The following is a 22,621-nucleotide window of genomic DNA, read 5'->3' as shown; positions in this document are numbered from 1 at the left end:
ATACTCACAAATTCCAAATACTTTATGAAAAAAAATAATGTAAAATATGCCACTAATTTTATATTGATTACATGTAGGAATTATAATAGTCTGGATATATTAGATTAAATAAAATATATTATTAAAACTGACTTCACAAAAAATAAACATGAATGATTTGTAAAAAACAAAACTGACTTTACCTGTTTCTCTTTACACTTTTTGATGTGACACTAGAAAATATAGAATTAAATATGTGGCTTTTATTCTATTTCTGTTTGACAACACGGATCTGGACACTGGATGCATGTCACTCAGCAGGCAGACAGGGTGCTGAGGACACGTTTCCACTGAGCACAGGAGCCTCCTGGGGTGGGGAACCTTTTTTCTGCCCAGGGCCATTTGGATATTTATAACATCACTCACAGGCCATATAATATTATCAACTTACAAGTTAGCCTGCTATATTGGGTCAAACATTTAATTAACTCACTCCTAATGCCTTGGCAGGGTCAGACCAAATGAATTCATGGGCCTTACGTGGGCCGGATATTCTCTACCCCTGAGTCTATCCCTACAGATTGAGGCCTGAGCTCTCCTGCTCATTCCCCTCCCTGCTCTAAACCTAACTGGAAGACGTTTAGGCATGAGCTTCCACATCATGCATAAAAGCAGAAGTCACAAATTTAGTGTTTTTAGGGAGTAGGCAGATGACTTACCAGGAAAGGGCTGGCTGGCGGTAAGGTCACAGGCAGTGACCAATGTTCTATTTAAAGCCAATATACAGCCCTCACCCGTTTGGCTCAGTGGATAGAGCACTGACCTGCAGACCTAAGGGACCCGGGGTTCAATTCCTGTCAGGGGCATGTACCTCAGTTGCAGACTCCTCCCTGGCCTGGGCTCTGGTCAGTGCGTGTGCAGGAGGCAACTAATCGTTGTGTTTCTCTCACATCTATATTTCTCTCTGTCTTTCCCTCTCTCTTCCACTGTCTCTAAAAATTAATGGGAAATATCTTCAGGTGAAGATTATAAATAAATAAATAAATAAATAAATAAATAAATACAATACAATACAATACAATACAATACAATACACAAAGAAAATCCCCCAGGGTATGTCCCCTGGGTCATCATCAATGGAATCAAAAGAAGACACTTGGAGAGCCTGGGACATAGTTTCTCCATTCTAAGGGTAAATAGATTGAGGCCAGAGAGATGAGAGCTTTTCTAACTAGGGCTCCAGCCAGGGCTGAGCGCTGTCTCCATACACTCCCAGAACATCTCAGCTTTAGGTGTCAGCAAATACATGCCAATTGGGTTTGAATTGGGAAAGGCAGGACCCACGCTACAGAGATCAGGCAGCCTGCCGCCTACCCCAAGATGTCCAAGCCTCCCCTGAGTCCATTCTGACCATGAGGCAGGGAGGAGCCAGAAGGCACTAACCCCATCAGAAACCCTCCTGGCCTCTGTTCACATTTCCAGAAGGCTTGAAACTCTTAAAATGACTTGTTCCAGGGTAGGGAGGAACACAAAATAAAGATGCTTTTGGCTGGCGTGGAAAGCAAGGAAGAGATGATCAGGGAAAGTGGGGGAAACTGCAGGGATTCCAGAGGAGAAAGATGTTCTTATCAGGCGGTTCCTGAGCCAGGTACTAGGGAAGGAAGCCGAGGCATCGACCTGGAGTAGTGGCTCCGGAGGGGTGGGAGGCCTAATGAGGAGGGTGGGAGAGGATGGGTGGGGCTAAGGGAAGAGGGAGATGGTGGAAGGGCCCCACTTGCTTCTAATAAAAAAGAAAAGGGCCTGACCTACCATGCTGGACCCAGACAACTTTCATACTAGAAGCACCATCTACACAATGTTTCCTCCAACCTGCCCCCGTTAGTATAATTTTACCAAATAAAACCATGCATTCCCACAACCAAATGGATCAATCTGAGCAAAATACAGTTAGTAACAAAGAAAGGCAATTTTCATATTTTATTACACAACATTGTTCATCATAGAAAAATCCTTAATGTTTTTTAATTAAATACAGAAGCAAATTGTTTAGTGTTGCCAGAGAGATTGTTCGCCTGCCCTTAAAAAAATTAACACCTGTTTGCAAACAAAAGAATTGCCAGAGTCAAACCCTTTGTTCTCTTTTTGGAACCCAGCTATTAATCTCTTCTTATATAGTGCTTAACACATAGTAGGTACTGAATAAACATTTGTTTGACTGGTGGGGTATTCTTTAATCCTTGTCCTTTATCTCCTGATCCTAAACTGGATCTTGATTCATGAGGTAAAATCCCCACCCGTTCATTCCTAGCATAGCCCAGTGTCTTTCAATAGCCTTTGATATATAACACTGGTTTAGAGACACTTGCCTGAGGGGAATGACTGAGGGTTTCAGAGAAAGAAACGTACAAAGGCAGGCACAGCAATGAAGTAGAGACAAAAAGATGTTAATACACAGAGTAACAGAGAGCCAGATTCAGGGATGGATAGTGACCGCAAAATGAAGTCATTTAATGCTCACACAGTTTGAAATAAAGAGATAAAAAGGTTGGATAACGATGATAATCTTGAAGTTTCTTTTCAGTTTTGATGTTTTATAACAGATGTAATGGCAGAGGGAGAGAGATAAGGTGTGTATAAGGAGACAAAGGAAGGTGAAGGAGACAGGTAGACAGCCAGGTAGCACTGCCCACCTGTAGATCTGGCCTTGAACCTCTATGGACCCTCACCTCCCACACGTGAGGCCAGGCTGCTTAATGCCTCAGCATGCCATGCTCACTCCTGGCTCCTCCTCTTCAGTCACCCCCCAACCCCTACCTAAGCATCTCCCAACCACTCTGCATATTCAAGTCTCTCTCCAACATCCTCTCTGCGCCAGCCTATACTCAGCTCCCTCTCTCCTCAACTCCTGAAGCATACAGTTCACACCACACTCACATCCCCAACCGCAGGAGATGCAGGATGGGTAAAAGTCGGTTTACAGTTGTTCGTATGGACAATAATACAATAATTAATAAATAATGATAAAGAATAAACTCTGTTTCCTGTACTCACAACTATAGACCTACATTTGCCCACCCTTACCTGTTGTTTTAGAGTTTGCCCTCAGCTCATATGGGTACATCTTGACTCCCACACGAGAACCGTGTGCTTGTCAAAACTCCAGATTCCCCCAAATATTCCAGGATTCCGCATAATGCCCAGTCCAATGCTGGGTACCACCAAGTGCTCAGTGAATACTGTGGACTGACCAGTCCCCAAGGGGTATCAGACTGCAACCTAACAATCTGTTGGTCTATGAAATAGCTTCTCAGAGGCCTACCATGCGGGTCCATCTCCTGGGCTCCTGTGCCCCCTGCCGCCCAGGAGGGGATCTGCAGGCAGAACAAAGCCAGTCTCAAGGTGGTCCAGACCCTGGGAGGCTGGCAAGGGCAGTCCAGCCTCACAGTGGCCTGAGACATGGTCTGAGGGTTCTGATGAGGTCGGTGGCACAGCCAGGAACCTATGTTCTTCCAGGGTGTCCAGGCAAACCGCACTGCGGACCGTGTCCACCCTGCCCCGCCTCAGGGGGCACTCACAGCTTCACGTCCAGCTCCAGCTCCTGCTCCAGGTCCTGGTTCTCCCAGGTGCCCACGCGGACCTGGGCTGGGCTGCCCAGGTAGTTCTGGATGGCGGAGGCGCAGTCCAGCCGCTCCATGAGGGTCATGAGGTAGTGCAGCTCCTGCAGGCTGCCGTTCTGCTCCTCAAACAGCTCCAGGATGGCCGCAGCAGGGCTGCGCTGGCAGGACAGGAACCTGGCCACAGACGTAGGGAGGAGGGCAGAGGAGGGAGGGGCGCTCAGTGAGAGCCACACCCTCCCCCAGCTCTGCTGCTCATCGGGCTCCTACCTGCCTTCCAGGAGACTCAAGGTGGGGGGAGGGAGGGCCCAGGATTTTGAAATCTGAGCTTGCCCTGGCTCAAAGGTCACTCCTCTTGAAGCCTGTTTCCTCTTCTGACACCCAGGGCTTGGATGAGAGGACCTCTAAGGGAACTATTGTCCTCTCTGCACCCCCCTCCCCGTCCCCACTTCTCCCCTCTTCCTTCCTCTCTCCAGGCCACAGCATCCTGCCCATCACTGGGGAAACAGTGGTTCCTGCTCAGAAACCTTCCAGTGACTCTTCTGCCTATTAACTGAGCCCATATCCATGACTTTCTGGCTCATCCACCACTTGGCCTCACCCTGTTTCGTTTTGTGGTTTGTTTGGGGTTGTTGTTTTTTCTGGAACTTTCCTTCCTGCTCCCATCCTGAGCCTTCCTTCTTCAGGCTATCCATTTACCACTGTGCACACAGCCCACCCACACTCCTTGCTGCTCCCCCCAAAACAGAATGGCAGGTCCCCCTTCCCACCTCCCTGAAGCTGTGGGCAAGGAGACCATTCTGCACCCCACAGTTCAGACTTCTGATCATAACTTTCACAAGTCGTTATGATTCTTGCTTTAGCTATTCGGTGCCTCTATCTGTTTTCAACTTGCTCTGCGATGTAGGATCCATGCAGTAAGGCACAAGGAACACTTGCCTTTATTTTGTTAAGCTCTTTGTATCCCTTATTAGACTGCGAGCTCCTGGGGACTGGGACCATTCATCTTGTGTCCCAAAGCGGAGTGTAGTTTTCCAGGACATAGTAGGCCCTGGATAAATGTTTAATAACTGAGTGATTTAAAAATCCACCCTGTCTTCAGCTGGGCCCAGCTCCAGTCCCATCTCCTGGGTGAATGAAGTCTTGCCTGAGCACTGCTCTCAGAGTCTGGGTCCAGGGGCTTAGCTCAGGCTTGTTCTCCCACTGGTCTCTGGACAGGGACCGTGCCAGCATTGCCTCCATCATTGCCAACATCCATTAACACGTGCCAGGCGCTCAGTACACGCTTTACACGCATTCTCTTGCAGTCTGCCCTTCTATCCCTCGGGGCACAGTATGTCAAGCACTCAATATGTAACTTACATGTTAGTTGATTCATTTTTTAGTATTTATTGGGGACCTACTTGGAGCCAGGCATCATTCTGGGTACCGACAATACCGTGACAAATAGAAAGAGCTGCCCCTTTTATGGGCGATAGGGTGGGAGTAGCCATCCTCTCCCTTATCTGTGGTCTGAAACCCCCCTCTCCCATGGGCAGATCTTGCCCCTCTTACCGGATCTTCATGCCACAGAGCCCCAGGTGGGAGGCCAGTCTCCGCCAGTCGTTGCCTGTGATGCTGTTCGGCTCCAACAACATCTTCAGCTGCTCAAAGAGCTCAGGGGGCAGCCTGAGGCCGGGCGGGGGGAAAGGGTTTTCTCAGAGGGGAGGACCAGAGACCCGGTCTGGTTCTACTCACCCCCAGTGCCGTACTCCCCTAGAGGCACTGGGGTGAATCCCGAACATCCCCCAGGCAACAACCCAAGCAGCCCACCTCACCTATTGCATGAGGGCGGCTGGGAGACAGGGGGTGGCGCTGCCCAGGACTCCTCCTCTGATGCCTGAAACCTGAGGATTTCCATATACTTGGTCTCCAAGCCCTGCGCCAGCAAAGGGGCCAGAAACACACTTAGGGACCAAGAAGCTGGGGAACCCACCTCCATTTCTCATGTCGTCCTCCAGCCTGACACTCAGAGCCATGTTACCAGGAGATGCCGCCCTCCCCCACCCAGGGCCCCCATTCACTGCTTCCCTGACCCCAGAACCTTCAGCCTTAAGTTTTCCTGCTGAGCTCTTTGGGACCTGGGACTCGAAGACCAAGCAGGGTGCATCCTTAGACACCAGAAGTCCTGGGCAGGTTCATCCAGAAATAGAGACGCTGAACTCAGCCATACATGTCCCCTTCCCTCCACCCCTCCTTTCCTGGGTTCCTTCCCCACTCATACCCCTGAGGGGTATCTGCCTGCTCTCCACCAAGAAGCCACCATGGTTCCCCAAAGACTCTCAACCCTGATTTCTTCCCATCTTCCCTTGAGAGAGTGGGATATGTCGCTCTCTCCCACTTTGCCCAGCACTCCTCCCAGGCCCTGCCCTCCCGCTGCCCTCAGCTCCCACTCACATCCTGGAAGGTGTGCATGGTGACGATGATCTCATTGGTTAGTGCCGAGCAGTCCTCTTTCTCATTGGCTACAAAAGGGAGAGGACAGGGCAGGTGAGAGAGGAAAAGGCCCAGCATGAGAGAGCAGAAGACCTGAAGGGACTCCACAGTGAGGCTTTGGAAATCTGAAGAAGCTGGGCAAGATCCTCCATCTTTCTCTCTGCAAAGATCGGTGTGGCTCCTCACCTTGAGCAGGCCTGGAGCATGGCCGGATGCCAAGCGGCTGAGCTCCAGGGTGACCAGTGGGGAGGGGAGGGGAGGACAAGAAGTGAACCCGGCGCCTGACTACCTGCTTTCCTCCGGAAGCAGAAGGAGCGGAAGGGGCACTTCCCGTGCCAGATGTGGAGATGGGGAACCACCTGGCAACTGCTGTCATCCACGTTCTCCCAACCTGGGGAGGGAACCGAGAGCAGAGGCCTCAGAGAGCAGGGCCTTCCACAGTGTGGCGGGCGCTGTGCGGGGTGCAGTGGTGAGGGACCAGGAGCAGCAAATTCAAGTGAGTGGTTGTCCCAGAGCCTGGGCAGGGGACCTGTGAGTGGTCTTCCTTCTACCACCACACACAGCTCACAGATCCCTCTACTCTTGTAACCTCCACCCTCTCATCCCCTACCCCCCGAAGCAGGCATACATGTGTGCCCGTGCAAATGCCCTAGGTTCCAGGGGCAATTCCCAGAGCCCAGGCCACACAGGAAAGAGGCCCAAGCAGAGAAGACTGGGACCCCCCTCCACACCAGCTCCATCCAGGTGGAACAATAATAAAAGCCTCTCCCCCTCTCCCCGCCTGCGGGTGCCAGGCCTCTCCTCCCCTCCTCCCACCCTGCATCACCCTGTCCTCCCACAGAGGGACCAGGGCTGAGTGAGCCACAGACAAAGGAAGTGGGCAGAGCCTGGGGACTCCTTGAGACAGCAGCAGAAGCCCGAGGGCCCCCCTGGAGCCTGCCCACGAGTCTCTGAAAGGAATCTGAGGCTCCCACATTTCCACCCCAGGGGAGGCACAGAACCCTCGCTCGAGTGGGGCTCCCTCCTGCCCTGTCCAGGCCTCGCTCACCCTCAGAGATGTACTTGAGCTTTAGGCACTGGTCCCCTCGGGCCCCGGTGAAGTCGAAGAGTTGGCAGGGCCCACGCAGGCGCCCGCCGTGGGGTTGCTCGTTGGTCAGCGCCCACTGCAGGGCGCAGGGCGTGTTGTTGAGGAAGTAGACGCGCAGCTGCAGGTGGGTCTGCCCCGGTGCCAGCGGCGAGCAGAACACCGCCAGCTGCAGCCACTTGCGAGCTTCCTGGCCCGAGGGTGCCTCCAGCACACACGTGTAGAGGCTGCGGAATAGAGGGAGACGGTGGCAGGGACTGGTGTGGAGGCCCTCCGCGGGGGCCTCCACACGAGAGAGCAGGCCAGGGTGTGCATAGGGAGGACGTGGGCAGGCGGAGTTGGTAGGGGGACAAAAAGTGAGTCATGTGCAGTGACCATCAGAGTGTGGAGAAGAGTCCGCAAACATCTCGGTATAGGACAGTGGGACAGCAGGCTCAGGGCCACCAGGCTTTGGAAGGGCCCACAGATGGCTGGTCCCACTCTGATTAATGGGTCGCAAGGAGAAAGAGAGGAAGAAGGGCCTAAGATCCTAGAAAGACAGAGCTGCCCTAGCTGGTTGCTCAGTGGTTAGAGCATTAGCCTGCTGACTGAAGGATCCTGGGTTCGATTCCCATCAAAAGCATGTGCCTCAGTTGCAGCCTAGATCCCTGGCCCTGGTCAGAGCACATTCAGGAGGCAACCAATAGATGTATCTCTCTCACATAGATATTTCTCTCTCTCTCTGTCTCTCCCCTTCCCTTCCATTCTCTCAAAAAAATCAATAGAAAACCTTGGGTGAGGATTAACCAAAAGAAGGAAAGAAAGACAGAACTAAGGACAGACAAGAGATGGGCTGGTGTCTTAGGGCATCAGAGGGGACAAACGTGCCCTAGGCAGTTGGGGGACAGCCCTGAACAGGGGCACAGGGTATAGACAATCTTAGACAAAGGTGGGGATGGGACAGGGCCCTCCAGAAACAGGGCTGGGGTGAAGTCAGGCCTCCTAAACAGGCAGAGAGACCATGGAGGGTGTGCAGTCCTGGACAGGGTTAGAGTGACACGAGCTGTCCTACACATTAGGACAGAGGGACCGAGAAGGGACATGGGGAAATAAGGGATTTGCAGGCCACCTGGGACAGATAAAGGGGCAGATCCATGCAGAGATGAGGATGGGATGGGCAGAGAAGGGGGGCAGAAAGGAGAGGCCAAAGGCTGGTGCCCACCTGAAGTGGGAGAGCTGGATGCGACACTCGTCCAGGGAGGTGTGGGCCCCCGTCTTCCCCAGGGACTTCCAGTCTTTAGCGTCGAGCAGGTTGGTGTTGCTGCTGTAGGCGCAGGCATGGCTGGGCATCTGTGCGCAGTGCTTGAAGGTGAGGGTGCAGGGCTTCAGGAAGGAGGCCCCATGGGGTCCACACGCCACCACAGGGCTCACCAGCCCCTGGTCTTGGGACAATGGCGGGCCATCCGACAGGTCCCACACCAGGATCAGTGACACCCGCTCCTGGCGGCCCACAGCCACAGCACCTGGGGAGACGGAGAGCTGGGATGGGCTGGACAAATGGACAAGCAGGCACACCCTGCCCCAGGGGAGGCCAGGCCAGCCTGGGAGGGGAGGTGGGATGGGAGTCCAGGTGCCCACATGGAAGGCAGTACAGACGGAGGCAAGACAACTGTGAGCTGACGTGTGGTGTAATCCTGGCCCAGTCACCTGCCTTCCATGCAGGGCCGCCGCTGGCCCATACAGGGCCTGAGCGAATGTGCGAGAAGAGGTCTTTCTCCACTTTCCGTTCCCTTTACTGGAGGCCTGTTCATTAGAGCAAGCACCTTAATCCCACCTGCCGGGAAGTTGTCTTTGAGGTCAACAAAGTCATACTCAAAATGTGAACAATTTTCAGCGTGGCTCAGTGGTTGAGCATCGACCTATGCACAGTTCAATTCCTGGTCAGGACACATGTCCGGGTTGTGGGCTCGATCCCCATTGCGGGTTGTGCTGGAGGCAGCCAATCAATGATTCTCTCTCATCGTTGATGTTTCTCTCTCTCTCTCCTTCTCTCTTCCTCTCTGATAAGAATAAAAATGTATTTTTTTAAATGTAAAGAATTTTCTAAAGTAGGACGGTGTCTGACTGTTCCCTTTGATGCGGTACCCTGTGCTGCACGCAGTCTGAACAGCTCTACGCTGAGAAGTGAGCTCGCGCTGTTACCTGGCGGGATGAGCAGCGAGATACCCGTGTCCCGCAGTATCAGGCAGCCGCCGCGGTGATCCACCTCTCGAGCTGAAAACACCAGCAGCTTGTGCATCAGCTGACGGGTGACGGTCTGGCCCTTGGTGGGTGTGTGCAGTTCCTGGTAGAAGGCGGCCATCTCCGACAGGACGGCCGGTGGGTACTGGTGTGGGGACTCATCTTCGGGTAGGGGAGTGGGATCGGGCACTGGCTCCTCTTGCCTGTCCAGCTTCCGGCCGGCCCGCAGCCAGCGAGGACAGTGCCATCGCAGGCACTGGACCAGAAGGAGGGCACTTGCCACCGGGACGCCCACCAGCAGCAGGAACTGGGCAGGTTGGAAGGAATTCTCATGGGAGCTCATCTGCCTGGTCACTGGATGCTGCCAGCTCCCCTGCACCCCTGTAACAAGCAAGGCCAAGGGCAGGGGGTTAAAGAAGTCAGTGCCAGGCTAACCCTTTTCAATGTCACAGAGGCCAAGACTTGGCGTCCAAACGCCTGCGATGATAGAGCAAACTGTCTATATTCCAGCGTAGCCCGCACACCTCAGTCACGGCAGTTCCTGTAACACAGTGGTTCTCAACCTGTGGGTCGCGACCCCTTTGAGGGTCAAACGACCCTTTCACAGGGGTCGCCTAAGACCATCAGAAAACACATATAATTACATATTGTTTTTGTGATTAAGCACTATGCTTTAATTATGTTCAATTTGTAACAATGAAAATACATCCTGCATATCAGATATTTACATTATGATTCATAACAGTAGCAAAATTACAGTTATGAAGTTGCAACGAAAATAATTTTATGGTTGGGGGGTCACCACAACATGAGGAACTGTATTAAAGGGTCGCGGCATTAGGAAGGTTGAGAACCACTGCTGTAACAGAACGTCACCATCTCTCTTACTCAAGAGCCCACGGCAGCTCCTTGTGACCTAAACCTCAAACTAAACTCCCCTGAGGCAGAGAGAGCTGGTCTTCAGAGCATGTGAGTTCAAATGCACCCTGGTCACTGACTGAGTGCGCTTGTCATATTGCTTAGCGTGCCTCAGTTTCCTCACCTGTCAGAGTACCTACCTTGATCTACACGTGCTGATATAGAAAAAAAAAATCTGTATGTAGAAAAGCAATTCACCAGGAGTAGACATCCTCTGATTTCATTCATGTAAATAACAAAACTATATAGAAGTATAGATACATATTTATGGGTGTGTATACAGGAGTGGGCAAAAGTAGGTTTGCATAATGCAAGTAACGAATAAATAAATAATGCAAGAACGAACTCTTTTGCGTACTCACAGCTGTACACCGCCTTTTGCCAAGCCCGGGTATGAATTGTAGCGAAAGGTCTGGAGCAGAGCTGTGCAATAAAAACGTAATGTGAGCCAGGTATATCATTTCAAACTTTCTAGTGGCCACAGTAAGAGAGTGCAAAGAAACAGGAGAAATTAATTTTAATAATAGATTTCATCTTACCCACTATATTCAAAATAGTATCATGCTGGCAGGTAATCGATGTAAAATTATTAGGGCGACAGTTCACATCCTTCCTTCCCAGTCGGTCTGTGTTCCTTACACCCGCTGCACATCACCTCGGGACTTGCTCTGGGTCCAGTGCTCAGTCGCCAGCCGCATGTGCTGGTGACTCTTGTCTTGGGCGTGCAGGTCTGGGAGGGTTCACCCCAGCCTTTCCCTGTCCGTCACTGAAAGAGGCGAAATTGAGGGGTGGAAGGTGTGAACCAGGGCTTTCCATTTTTTTAAACTCTTTTTCCAGTCTCCTCTGAGTTTTTCACACCAGGCATGGATTTCCTATTAACTTTGCAGTTCTTTTTAAAAGCCGTTACAAGTGGGGGGAAATCACCTCTCAGAGTGATCGCCAGGCTGGCCTGAGCTCACGTGGAAAGCATTCCTAGGTGATAAAGCGCTATCCAAACATGCTTGTTTATTTATGCCCCTCCTTCTGCCTGAAAGGTCGGAAGGGAGCTCGCAGGAGTAACAAAAATTAAAAGTGAAAACAAAAAGAGAAAGAAAAACACAGGTGGGGCCTCCAGGGAGACTGCAATGAGGCGGGGCTGAAGCCTGTACTGACCCCCAGCTCACCCGGCTGCCCGGCTACACCAGCAGCAGGGCCTTGGACTGGGACCGCCTTCCAGCACCTCCTGCACAGACGCCCGCCGTTCCGGGGCCCCCCAGAAACGGTGCCTCCCCATCCTCCCTTCCCTCTTCCTCCTCGATTTCCAGCACTCTCCATTCCAGCCAGACTGAGCTCCTCACACCTCGTTCATTCTCGCCTCTGGCTTTTGCTCATGCTGTTGTCTTTCACCCCTCACCTGTGCTCCCCACCTGCCTCTTCTTCCCACCTGGACCCCTCCCCTCCAGCTCAATTACCCTCCCCACCCCATGCTCTTCGGCCCTACATTGTCTTGTGCCTCCAAAATCTCCCTCTACTGTTTTCCCCACTCAGATGAACATTTCTGAGGACCAGCTGTGTACCAGGCACTGAGAGAAGTTGTCTTGCCAAAGATGGCTTCGTATTTGGCTCTCAAGTACCTTCTAGGGGAATAGGACTCATTCACTCCACAGTTGATTCCCTAGGGTCTGGCCTCCGTTTCTCCCCACTCCCTTCACTCAAACCAGCCACGGGGAGCTGAGGCCTCACCCCAGCCTCTGCTCCGTCACTGCCCACCTTCTTCCTTCCTTCCACGGCGCCCATAGAGCCTAATCCCCCTTCCTAGCTCCTCCCAGACTGGGGCGGAAGCTCCTCTATCCTGAGGATTGAGGACTGCATGGGTCTGTCTCCCTGTGTCCTCCTTGAGACTGTAGACAGGGAGGGAGGGTGGGGCGCTGTTCCCTCTGAGGCCCCAGCTGTGCAGACAGTGCTGCAGGCCTCTCGCAGGGCACACAAGTGGAGCGGGTGAGCTGGCAATACCCAAGCCTGTGGGAATGGGCCCGGGCAGCAAGCTTCCCGTGATGTCCCACCCATGCCTTTGGGATCCTCCACATTAGAGGTACAGTGGGGCCTTGACTTACAAGTTTAATTCGTTCCAAGACCGAGCTCGTTAACTCAAATTACTCTGTCAACTCAATGCAAAAAATCGGCGGAGAGACAGCTGGTATCTCAAAAAACTCGTTACTCGGGACACGTGTAAGTCAAGGCCCCACTGTAATTGAAATTATCACTGCAATTATAAGGGCTTTGCTCTGCACACGGCGTTAAAGCACTCTACGTGGCCTCTCTCGTCTGCAGCCTTTTGAGCTACTGTTATTTTTATTTCCATTTCACAGATAAGGAAGCCAACTTCTCTCCCCACAGCGAGGACGAGGGGAGATTATTGAGCCACAGCTGGAGGCAGAGGGAGGATGAGCAAGGAGGACAGGACTTCTAGAAACACTCCCTTTCTCTTCCTGCCCCTTGTGGTTCCCAGGCCTCTTTTCCATTTCTAGCAGAGATGACGTTGGAAGAGAAAGAAATGAAAATAAAGTGCAACTAACAGAAGGAGCTAAAGGCACATCCTCGGTTCCGCACCCCCACCCCTGCCCATCGAGGTACCAGTGGCCGGGGCTGGGCCAGCCAGAGTGGAAGAAGGGCGAGGCTCTGCTGTTTTATAGCAACCACCTTCCTGGGGCCTCCAAAGACCAGAGTCCAAGTCCTTTCCACCCCACTGTGGCTCAGCAGAGCCCCTTGCCCGGCCTCCCCACCTGGAGCAGTCGGTATGTACTGACCCCCGAAGCCCCCTGGGCTGCCCACCTGGATCCCATTCACTGCCTGGCCTGGAGCGGTGAACTCCTCCCCAGCTCAGCCCCCGTCTCCCAGGCTGACAGCTGTCTCCAGGCCTCGGCCTCTCCATCCTCCTTGCCCCAGGGGGGCCCTGAACCGACAGCACAGCAACCAGCTCTATGGAGACCGGAGCTACCCAGCCCCGCGCCTGACTCCTTACTACCCTCACCTCCAGTGTCTTGCCCCAGACCCAGCTCCCCAGGACGAAGGTCCTGGAATGCTACCAGGGCCTGTCCCTAGGGAGTCACTCCTCCCGCACAAAGATCCAGGCCCCTGCTGCAAAGCTGAGGAAACTCTCAGCCTCTCTCACAGGCACTGGTTCTTACCGCACCCGCTCAGCCTTGATAGATCTCGGTGACTGAAGGACATAAAAAGTTCCAACATGGATGGGTCCAAACCTCAGTCATGGGCAGCATTCATCAGCAGAGCACACCTATCCACAGTGCGTAACATCAGCCCCGTGGTCCTCACACCCACTGGGCAGTGGCCATCTCCCACGCCCCTCCATCCTCGCCTCCTCCAGCAGAAGGTCTCAACTCTGCAGGCTTGGCTGAGTTGGCCTGAGTCTTCCCATGAGCCCTCAGGGGCCCCACCAAATGCCCACCCAACCCCAGCTGCCCCAGGGGGGTGCTCACCTTAGCAGGCAGGTGCTCCCAGAGGCTGCCAGCGTATCTGGGAACAGTAGTTCCTTCTCTGAGAAAAGAGCGGTCAGCCAGACCCTGTCACGACGCCAGCAGACAGTGTGGTGGGCGGGGAATCAGGCAGGAGTGGCCCCGTGTTTCCCGGCAGAGACCTGCCTCCCAGCCACCCCCCTTTGGAGTGGGGCGGGGGGGCCCGTCCCTGTCTGTTGGCAAAGTCCATCTGAGGTCAGAGAGTAGCCAAGGATCCCAGAAGTCAGGGGACTTGCCAGTTAGATCTGGATGGGAGGGGACAGAGAGGAGATAGCCTGGGTACAGGCGCAACCCCTGGTGCAGGAGAACGCCCTCCCTACCCTCCCTACAGTGCCCTCTGCCGGTGAGTGTCCTGCCCCAGCCAGAGGCTACTAACATGGCAGAAGGTTAGAGAAGGGACCTTAACCAGAGCCCCTCAAACTATAATGTGCACATGAACCACCTAGGGACCTTTTTTAAAAAATATGTTTATTGATTTTTTTTTGAGAGAGAGAAAGGGAGAGGGATAGAGAGATAGAAACATTGATGAGAGAGAAACATCAGCGGGCTGCCTCCTGCACGCCCCTTAGTGGGGTGGGGATCAAGCCTGCAACCTGGCCATGTGTCCTGACCAGGAATTGAACCGACAACATCTTGGTTCATGGGTCGATGCTCAACCACTGAGTCACACCAGCCAGGCCCACCTAGGGATCTTGTTAAAGTTCAGGTTCTGGTCCCATAGGTTGGGGATGGGGGTGTGAGATTCTGCATCTCTAAGGAGCTCCCAGGTGCTGCCAGTGGGATGACAGAGAGAGAGAGAGGCACAGAGTGACAGAGAGGGTTAATGAATTGCAATTTGCTGGTGGCATTGGGGTGGACCCATACCCCGCCCACACTCCGGGCTGGCAGGGACACAGGGAGAGCGGAACTTCAGGCTGTTTGCCACCCGAGTCCTTCCAGAGAAAGTCCGTCTAGGAAAGGTGGTGCTGCTGGAATGAAAGCTCCCTGTGAAGAGGGATTTTTAAAGCTGTTTGCTGCGGTGTCCTCAGCTCCTGGCACAGCCTGACCCATAGCAATTGTTCCACAGAGACTTGCTGACTGAACGAGTGGACCAGCTAAGAGAAAAGATGCGTTTTGGATCCAGACCGCCAACACTGAAGCCGGTGACCCACCTGCCAGCTAGGTCATTGTAGGCCAGGATCTCAACCTCTCTGAGCCCCTTGTCTGTCAAATGCAGACAATGTCTCTCTTGTGAGGGATGACCATTGTCATTGTTGAGCTAACAAGTCTAAAGAGCTTGACACAAAGTGGGTGCTCAGTGCGTGGTAACTGTTATCGCCATGGCCTGGCCTCCTGCAGTTGAGGGACCACTGCGAACCCCCAGCCCCCCAGTATTGTCTCCCCTAAAAAATACGTAACTGCCACTTTCATCTCAGTTAATGATTCTCTAGCTTCTGACTGCAACCCCACCCCTCTGCTGCCTTCCGGGGCAGGCAGGGCGCGGAGAGGGGGGGCGGGGGCGGCGGTCGGAGGTGAGAGTGTGGGATAAACATCTCCCGGGTTCCCCAAAGTCGAGAGGTGGGCAAAGGAGGGTGGAGAGCAGCCAACCTGGAAGGGGACCTCACGCCTAAAGCACAAGCAAGGGACAGTGAGTGATCAGAACGCTGATGGGGATGAAAGGGGAGATGTCAGTCTTTCCCGGGAAAAGCTCGGTCTGAGTCGCATGGAAGGCTGTCTCCTCGGAGTCATAAAGCTCTAGGGCAGCGGTTCTCAACCTGTGGGTCGTGACCCCTTTGGGTGTCGAACGACCCTTTCATAGGGTCGCCTAAGACCATCAGAAAACACATATATAATTACATATTGTTTTTGTGATTAATCACTATGCTTTAATTATGTTCAATTTGTAACAATGAAATTGGGGGTCACCACAACATGAGGAACTTTATTAAAGGGTCGCGGCATTAGGAAGGTTGGGAACCGCTGCTCTAGGAGCTTGTGAAAGACCTGCCAAGCTTGACGCCTAAGCCAGGAAAGGCCCTGCCGACCAGCAGGCTACAACCAGGGGCTGTGTCCATGTATCATGAATTCATTTCCAAAATGGCACTTGGGTTCCATCTCAGTTACAGGAAGGTTCTAGAGACATCTGAGGGTCCCTTCCACCCCTGTGGACACAGAGCTGCTTCACGGGATGCAGCTGGGACTGATCTGTCTCAGGAGATGGGGCTCTCACAGAGCCAAAGCTTCAGTCACCCATCAAGGGGCCCTCCAGAGGCCACAACCAGCAGACCAGGGGACCCCGGTCAGAGAGAGCCCTTCAGGGCCATGCAGACAACAACCTGGGCTCCCCAGCCAAAACCACCACCCTTATCATTAGAGAAAGGCGGGCCACTGGGAGCCCTACTCTGCCCTTTTCCCTCCCCCACCCGCCTCCGCCTTTCACACATCATCGAGTACCCAGCCTGGGAGGTGTTGCCTGAGGTAAGGGGAACACAGGCCTGAGAATGGGGCTGCACTGGGAATGGTGGAGAGAAAGCAGGAGAAAAGAGGGTGGGGGTGGGAGGGGGGGGCCTCCAACGCTGGATAGAACAATAGAAAACACAGAGATAGAGAGACAGGAAGGCAGAAAATGAACAAATAGACAGTGGGGAGCAAAGACAGATAAATCAAAGGATGCACAGGCAGGCAGGCTGGTCAGTCCTGTCCCCGGAACCTCCAGGACGTGGTCAGGGCCCTTGACAGGAGAGTATGGAGTGGGCAGTCAGTCACCCCAGAACGCTGGGAATAACCACCGGTTTTTCCCTTTCAATCCTGTCGATCATGGCGGGGGAGGGGGGGGCTGACATATCAGGTGCAAATGAGAAGAATGATAGGGTGGGGCCTTGGTTGGGGGAGGGTCTGTTCATCGTCCCATGTGGGAATGGCCTCACAGCAACAGGCAAATGAGCATGCAGCTTAATAAACGATCAGAGGGCTGTTTCCTTGCGAAGTCAGGCCACAGAAATCGGGGCGTGTGTGTTTGTGGCACTGAACCTCTGGAAGAGGATAGATGTAGGGAGACCCTCCCCCAGCCCCTGAGGGGGAGGGGAGACCTGATGCTTCAGAGAAAAGATCCCCCAGCGACACTCAGTCCCCTGAGTTGCATTCAGGCGGGAGCTCAGGCTGGGCGGGCCCTGCATGTGCCCATCTGGCCCAGGAAGATAAGTCCGGCAGATGGGCTGGCCCATTGTTGACTAGGAAAGACCCTCAGGGATCTCAGGCTCCCGCCTCCCAACCGTGGTCCTTTCGGGTCGGTTATGTCAGCTTGTTGAGTTCAGTCTAAGACACTGTCCCCGTCGAGGGCTTGGCCAAGTGCCGCCTGCTGTGGGCCAAGCTCCAGGATTCAGATCCGCATTGCAGGAGAGGAGCCTTTAACTCAGAAGCCATTATCAATACCGGACAGTATCCTCCGAGTGCCAGAGGAGAGGGGTGGGAAAAGCAAGTCCATGGAAACCAGAAGAGGGGCTGGGCAGTAAGAGCTCACAGGAGAAGGATGGGAGGTGTCCAAGCAGGGGCCATAGCCTCCATGCCTAGACCTCCTATGGGGGGCGGGGGGTGGTGCTCAGGCCAGGGAATGGTGTCAGATGGAGGAGGAAGCAGACGAGGGACACAAGGAAAGGACTAAGGGGAAGGCTCACCGTTAGCATGTTCTCTGCACCCCCTCCTGCCCCCTAGATTTTGCCTCCTGGAGGAGAATGTGGCCTCAAGGGGCCATCTTTGTGGCCCTGCCCCTCCTGGGGCCCATCCTGGTCTGGCTCCTCGCCCCTCATAGGATGTCTGGTTGGTGTGACAACCTGAGGAAGCTGCCCTGGTGCCCACCCCACAAAATCTTGTTGCTTGTGTGGACCGCCATCTACTCTGTCATGGGGTGAGCACCTGTTTCTCCTGCCCCGGACTTGGTTCCCACTGGGGTGGGAACAAGCCCCTGCACCTGAACTACTGCTGCACACTGACCTCCAAAGGGATGGAGCCCCAGCCTGCCTCTTATGTGGGTCCCTCTATGCCTGACTAGGATTCCAGCCTGTCCTCTCCAAGTCTCCCCAGCCTCACCCACCTCACCATGCCCACTGCCCCCACCGTCTCCTCCCAGCCATCAAAGGATGCCTATACATACCCACCCTCATTTCAGCCCACAAGGGGTCTCTCTTTGTAACCAGGAGCCCTTATGGCAGAGGGCTTCCTCCATTTGCCATGGAACATCCTCCCTGTGAGCGTTCCTGCCGCCATCTCTTCACAGCTATGCCTCCTACCTGGTGTGGAAGGACCTGGGAGGGGGCTTCGGACGGCACCTGGCCCTGCCTCTCGGCCTCTATGCTGTGCAGCTCGCCATCAGCTGGACCGTCCTGACTCTCTTTTTCGCAGCCCACACCCCTGGTCTGGTAAGGTGCACAGAGCTCAGCAGTGGGAGTAAGGCAGGAGCAGGTCGGTCAGGGGAAGGCAGGTCAGGTGGGCAGACTGTGAGCTCCAGTGGAGTGCACAAAGCCCAGGAACTTGGCTCAGGGGGTCCAGGGTGCTGCAGAAAGGTCGGGGCCCCGGGTCTCAGGCCAGCCTGCCTGACCACCCTGCCCCCTGCCAGGCACTGCTGCACCTGCTGCTGCTCTACGGGCTGGTGGTGACCATGGCGCTGATCTGGCACCCCATCAACAAGCTGGCCGCCCTGCTCCTGCTGCCCTACCTGGCCTGGCTCACCGTCTCCGCTTCCATCACCTACCGCCTGTGGAGGGACAGTCTTTGTCCAGAGCACCAGCCTCAGTCCGAGGGGGAGAAGAGCGAATGAGGCCCCGGGCACAGGGAAGGAGGGGAAGGCCAGGGAGGGGTGGAAGAGACTGCAGGCAGGCTGGGGGGCATGGGGGGAGTGGGAGGTGGCCAGGCATTAACGAGTCCCTGAAGGTGATTCACCCCAATGCGGCCACTGTCCTCACTCCCCTGGTGCCAGTTTTCATTAGAATTCAGAGAAATGGGAAAGAGGAAAGAAACTTATTTTACACTTAATATAAGATAATAAATCCTATATTAATAAATATTAATTTAGTAATATCAATTAATAAAACCCTGAGACTAACTTTGGGGATGTGATATGAAGGGCATGTTGAGTGAATGATGTCTAGGGCCACAGAGTGGAATAGAAGTGTGTGCCTGTATGTAAGTGTGCACAAGTGAAGGAATGTATGAACGTATGTATGAGGGTGACATGCCATCTCTACTCCACTCTCGTGCCCTCCCAAATCTGACCCCAAAATGTAGACTTTGGTTTTTAATTACCTGAAAAACAAAATCTTTTTGAAAAGTCGAATAAAAGCAAAACAGAAAAGTAAAAAAGAATAATAATTTTACATGTCAAGTTTATATATTTTATTAAATATTATATTAATTATATATTATATTACATATCTTATAATGATAATTTTACTTAATAACTTATTTTAATTAGGATATTATATTATGTTAATTATATTAATGACCATATCCTATATAACAAAAGTCTAATATGCTTAGTGTCCAACCATTCATTGGACCGTTCGACCAGTCACTATGACATGCACTGACCACCAGGGGGTAGACGCTCCAATCAGTAGGTTAGCTTGCTGCTGGGGTCTGGCCAATCGGGACTGGGCAAGATGGGCCAGACACGCCCTGGAGCCCTCCTGGGGTTTCTCCCTAGCCCCAATCATGCACCAGTGGGATCCCTCGGCCTGGCCTCCACCCTCTCACAATCCGGGACCCCTTGGGGGATGTTGGAGAGCCAGTTTCGTTTCTGGTCCAATCCCTGCAGGCCAGGCTGAGGGACTCCACCAGTGCACGAATTCGTGCACCAGGCCTCTTGTTTAATATATAATAGAGTTATAAGATATATTACATTATACACTAGAGGCCCAGTGCAAGAAATTTGTGCAAGAGGGGGGTGGTCCCTCAGCCCAGCCTGAACCCTCTCCAATCCGGGACATCCTTCTCGCAATCTGGGACTGCTGGCTCCTAACCGCTCACCTGCCTGCCTGCCTGATCACCCCTAACTGCTCTCCCATGCCAGCCTGATTGCCCTTAACTGCCTCTGCCTCAGCCTCCACCACCACCACCATGGCTTTGTCTGGAAGATGTCTGGTCTAATTAGCATATTAACCTTTTATTAGTATAGATTATATATGCCATACTAAGGCCTTTTGTGATTAATATAAGTAATATTATAGATCATTTTTTGTTTTCATATACTCATATTGTTAGTTTTTTATATCAGTTAATCCTATCTAATAAAAGAGAAACATGGTAATTAGCCATACGACCGCTACCCTTCCCATTGGCTAATCAGCGAGATATGCAAATTAATCACCAGCCAAGATGGTGGCTAATTTGCATATGTAGGCTCCAAGCCACGGACTGAGGCTTTAGGCCTGGGTAAGGGAGGAGCCAGCCAGCGATCGTTGAGCCAGTGATGGTTGATGGCGGCAATGGCGGGGGAACCGGGGTGGAGCCAGCCAGCGATCCTTGATGTCAGCGGCTGCAGGGAGCTGGGGGTGCCCCGGCCCAGGCCTAACACCTCGGCCAGAGGCTTTAGGCTTGGGCCAGGGAGGAGCCAGCCAGCAATTGTTGATGGCAGCAGAGGCAGGGAGCTGGGGGTGCCCCAACCCAGGCCTAAAACCTTGGCCTGAGGCTTTAGGCATGGGTCAGGGAGGAGCCAGCCAGTGATCCTTGATGGTGGTGGAGGCCGGAACCGGCGCAGCCAGCCAGCGATCCTTGATGGCCATGGTGGCTGGGAGCTGGGGGTGCCCTGGCCCAGGGCTAATGACTCGCCAGAGGCGTTAGGCCTGGGCAGGGGCCAAACCAGCAATTGGTGTGAACTACAGAGGAAACACCTTTTCTGACTGCTGATTGGTTAAGCTCCCTGTATGCCACTGGTAATATTCTTAGTAACTTGGGTAATATGAGTCCAAAAAGTGATCTAGGGTTTTTTTTACCACACTCCTGGAGAAAAAAAGGAAGGTCTGCTGCTGGAGGGTTAAGAAATGTCATATCCTGTCCTAGCCAGTTTGGCTCAGTGGATAATGCCTTGGCCTGCCCAACGCAGATTCTGGGTTCAATTCTGACCAAGGGCATGTACCTAGGTTGCAGGTTCCTCCCTGGCTCCAGCCCAGATCAGGGCTCATGCAGGAGGCAACCAATCAAAGTGTTCCTCTCACTTTGATGTTTCTCTCTGTCTTTCCCTTTCTCTTCCACATTCTCTAAAAATCAATGGAAACATATCCCCAGGTAAGGATAAAGAAAGAAAGAAATGTCATATCCTATGAAAGACACTTCTTGAAAATGCCTAAAGAAAGTTGTCATTTTTTCATGGTAAAGAGACTGGAGTCCGTGTTGATGAAAACACCTTGGTGGCTGCGGTGACTGGCAGTGGCTGCAATAGTGGGGTGATGGGGCTGGTGCTTTCCCCTGATCAGCCCGGTCGACTCTCACAAAGGGAGGCCAGACTGCGGCTTAGGCCCGCTCCCCAAGGGGAGCAGGGAGCAGGTAGTAGGACATCCCCTAGGGCTCCGAGTATATGATAGGAGGCAAGCTGGGCTGAGGGAACCCCCTCCCCAGTGCACAAATTTTTGTGCACCAGGCCCCTAGTAACTATTATAATAAGAAATAAATGATGTTAAAAAAAACAAAAAGAGAGAGATGTAAGGCTCCGGGGTGACGAGTGAATTCAATAGGAGCTTCTTGTCCAGCCTTCTCTCTTGCTTCTCTCTTGCTACACCTTCTCATTGGCATTTTTATTTTCATCTTTCCCGCCTCTTGTTTTCATCTCCTCTTGTTTCAAAGCCCTAATGGTAGCAGGATACGACTGCCGCTGTGGCTACCTGCCCAAATCCTAAACAAGGCCTTGGGGGGGCGGGGGCAGACACCTTGCCCAGGAGCTTTTAGGAACATTGCCCGGGCTCTCTAGAGATGGGCCTGGGCACTAGTGTTGTTGAACCTTCCTGGGGAGTGCAGGACCCTGAGAGCGTGCATCAGAGCCATCTGGGAGCTTATTGAAAACACGTATTTCTTAGACCCACCCAAGACCTAGGAATCAGAACTTTTGGGCTGGGCTTCAGGTATCTTCACATTGAACAAGCGCCCAGCACTTTGGTCAGCCGCTTGCTACAATTTGAGAGCTCCAGACATGGAGGGTCTCTCAGGGCCCTGTTCTCTTTGACAACCTGTGCTTCTGTCACCTGGGTAACTGCGTCTTCTCAGGTGCGGGCCAAGGCTCCCCAGCGGGAGAAGCCAGAGGACATCATCATCCGGGGGGTCTGGCTCTTTCTGGAGCTCACCAAGGGAGAACAGGAGAGAAAGAGTCTGCACCCTCCCACCTCCACACTTTGGACATGCTCTGCCCAGCAGGCAGGCTGGGCGCCTGCACTCCTGGAGGGCACAACACAGTGTTCCCACCCCCACCCCATCTTTGTCTCTTCAGCCCCAGGACAACACAGGGCACAACAGAGCAGGTGATCATACATCTTTGTTGATTGGCTATTTGATTGATTGATTGATTGATTAAATGAAGACATTGTCCTATTAAAAGAAAATGCTGACCCGCACCCCATCAACCTGCACCCCCCTCTGGACCAAATAGCCTCTCTTTGGGGAAGGGCTGGCACTAACAGTTTTTGAAACTTCTCAGGTGGTCCTAATGCACAGCCAGATTGAGAACAGCTGCCACAGGGCCTTGCTTCTCAAAGTGGCCAGGGACCTCCTGGGGCACTTGTTCAAGGCCTGGACTCCAGAGCCACAGACTCAGATCATCTGGGGGGATGAGGGCCATAGGATGGTTTGTAGTTCTGACC

The 22,621-nt window shown here is 53.1% G+C and overlaps 2 protein-coding genes across 2 annotated transcripts; one reads left to right on the top strand and one right to left on the bottom strand.

Moving 5' to 3' along the window:
* Positions 1 to 1,942: 1,942 nt before the first annotated feature.
* Positions 1,943 to 13,830, bottom strand: UNC5CL (unc-5 family C-terminal like). The gene is made up of 11 exons (XM_070419404.1): positions 13,767 to 13,830; positions 10,830 to 11,056; positions 10,653 to 10,713; positions 9,334 to 9,753; positions 8,354 to 8,654; positions 7,117 to 7,379; positions 6,358 to 6,459; positions 6,030 to 6,097; positions 5,411 to 5,511; positions 5,148 to 5,261; positions 1,943 to 3,770 (listed from the first exon to the last, which is right to left on the bottom strand). Exons 4-11 carry the CDS (start codon positions 9,713 to 9,715, stop codon positions 3,551 to 3,553), a joined length of 1,551 nt encoding a protein of 516 aa, XP_070275505.1. The 5' UTR covers positions 9,716 to 9,753; positions 10,653 to 10,713; positions 10,830 to 11,056; positions 13,767 to 13,830; the 3' UTR covers positions 1,943 to 3,550.
* Positions 13,831 to 16,218: 2,388 nt separating this feature from the next.
* TSPO2 (translocator protein 2) lies at positions 16,219 to 19,121 on the top strand. Its single transcript, XM_070419403.1, has 4 exons — positions 16,219 to 16,259; positions 17,493 to 17,685; positions 18,055 to 18,196; positions 18,394 to 19,121. The coding sequence occupies exons 2-4, from the start codon at positions 17,513 to 17,515 to the stop codon at positions 18,592 to 18,594; spliced, it is 516 nt and encodes a 171-aa protein (XP_070275504.1). The 5' UTR covers positions 16,219 to 16,259; positions 17,493 to 17,512; the 3' UTR covers positions 18,595 to 19,121.
* Positions 19,122 to 22,621: the final 3,500 nt, after the last annotated feature.

This window comes from Myotis yumanensis, unplaced genomic scaffold (assembly GCF_028538775.1).
Source record: "Myotis yumanensis isolate MYYU_CA2020_CCGP unplaced genomic scaffold, mMyoYum1.0.hap1 SCAF_6, whole genome shotgun sequence".
NCBI lineage: Eukaryota > Metazoa > Chordata > Mammalia > Chiroptera > Vespertilionidae > Myotis > Myotis yumanensis.
This window is presented reverse-complemented; position numbering and strand designations above follow the sequence as displayed.

Excerpts from the sequence above, each read along its gene's own strand:
- UNC5CL (XM_070419404.1), bottom strand. The coding sequence starts at position 9,715 with ATGAGCTCCCATGAGAATTCCTTCCAACCTGCCCAGTTCCTGCTGCTG. Across the intron at positions 8,655-9,333 it reads CTCGCTGCTCATCCCGCCAG|GTGCTGTGGCTGTGGGCCGC; the intron begins GTAACAGCGCGA and ends CCGTCTCCCCAG. Across the intron at positions 5,262-5,410 it reads CAGCCGCCCTCATGCAATAG|GCTGCCCCCTGAGCTCTTTG; the intron begins GTGAGGTGGGCT and ends GCCCGGCCTCAG.
- TSPO2 (XM_070419403.1), top strand. The coding sequence starts at position 17,513 with ATGTGGCCTCAAGGGGCCATCTTTGTGGCCCTGCCCCTCCTGGGGCCC. Across the intron at positions 17,686-18,054 it reads GCCATCTACTCTGTCATGGG|CTATGCCTCCTACCTGGTGT; the intron begins GTGAGCACCTGT and ends ATCTCTTCACAG. Across the intron at positions 18,197-18,393 it reads CAGCCCACACCCCTGGTCTG|GCACTGCTGCACCTGCTGCT; the intron begins GTAAGGTGCACA and ends GCCCCCTGCCAG.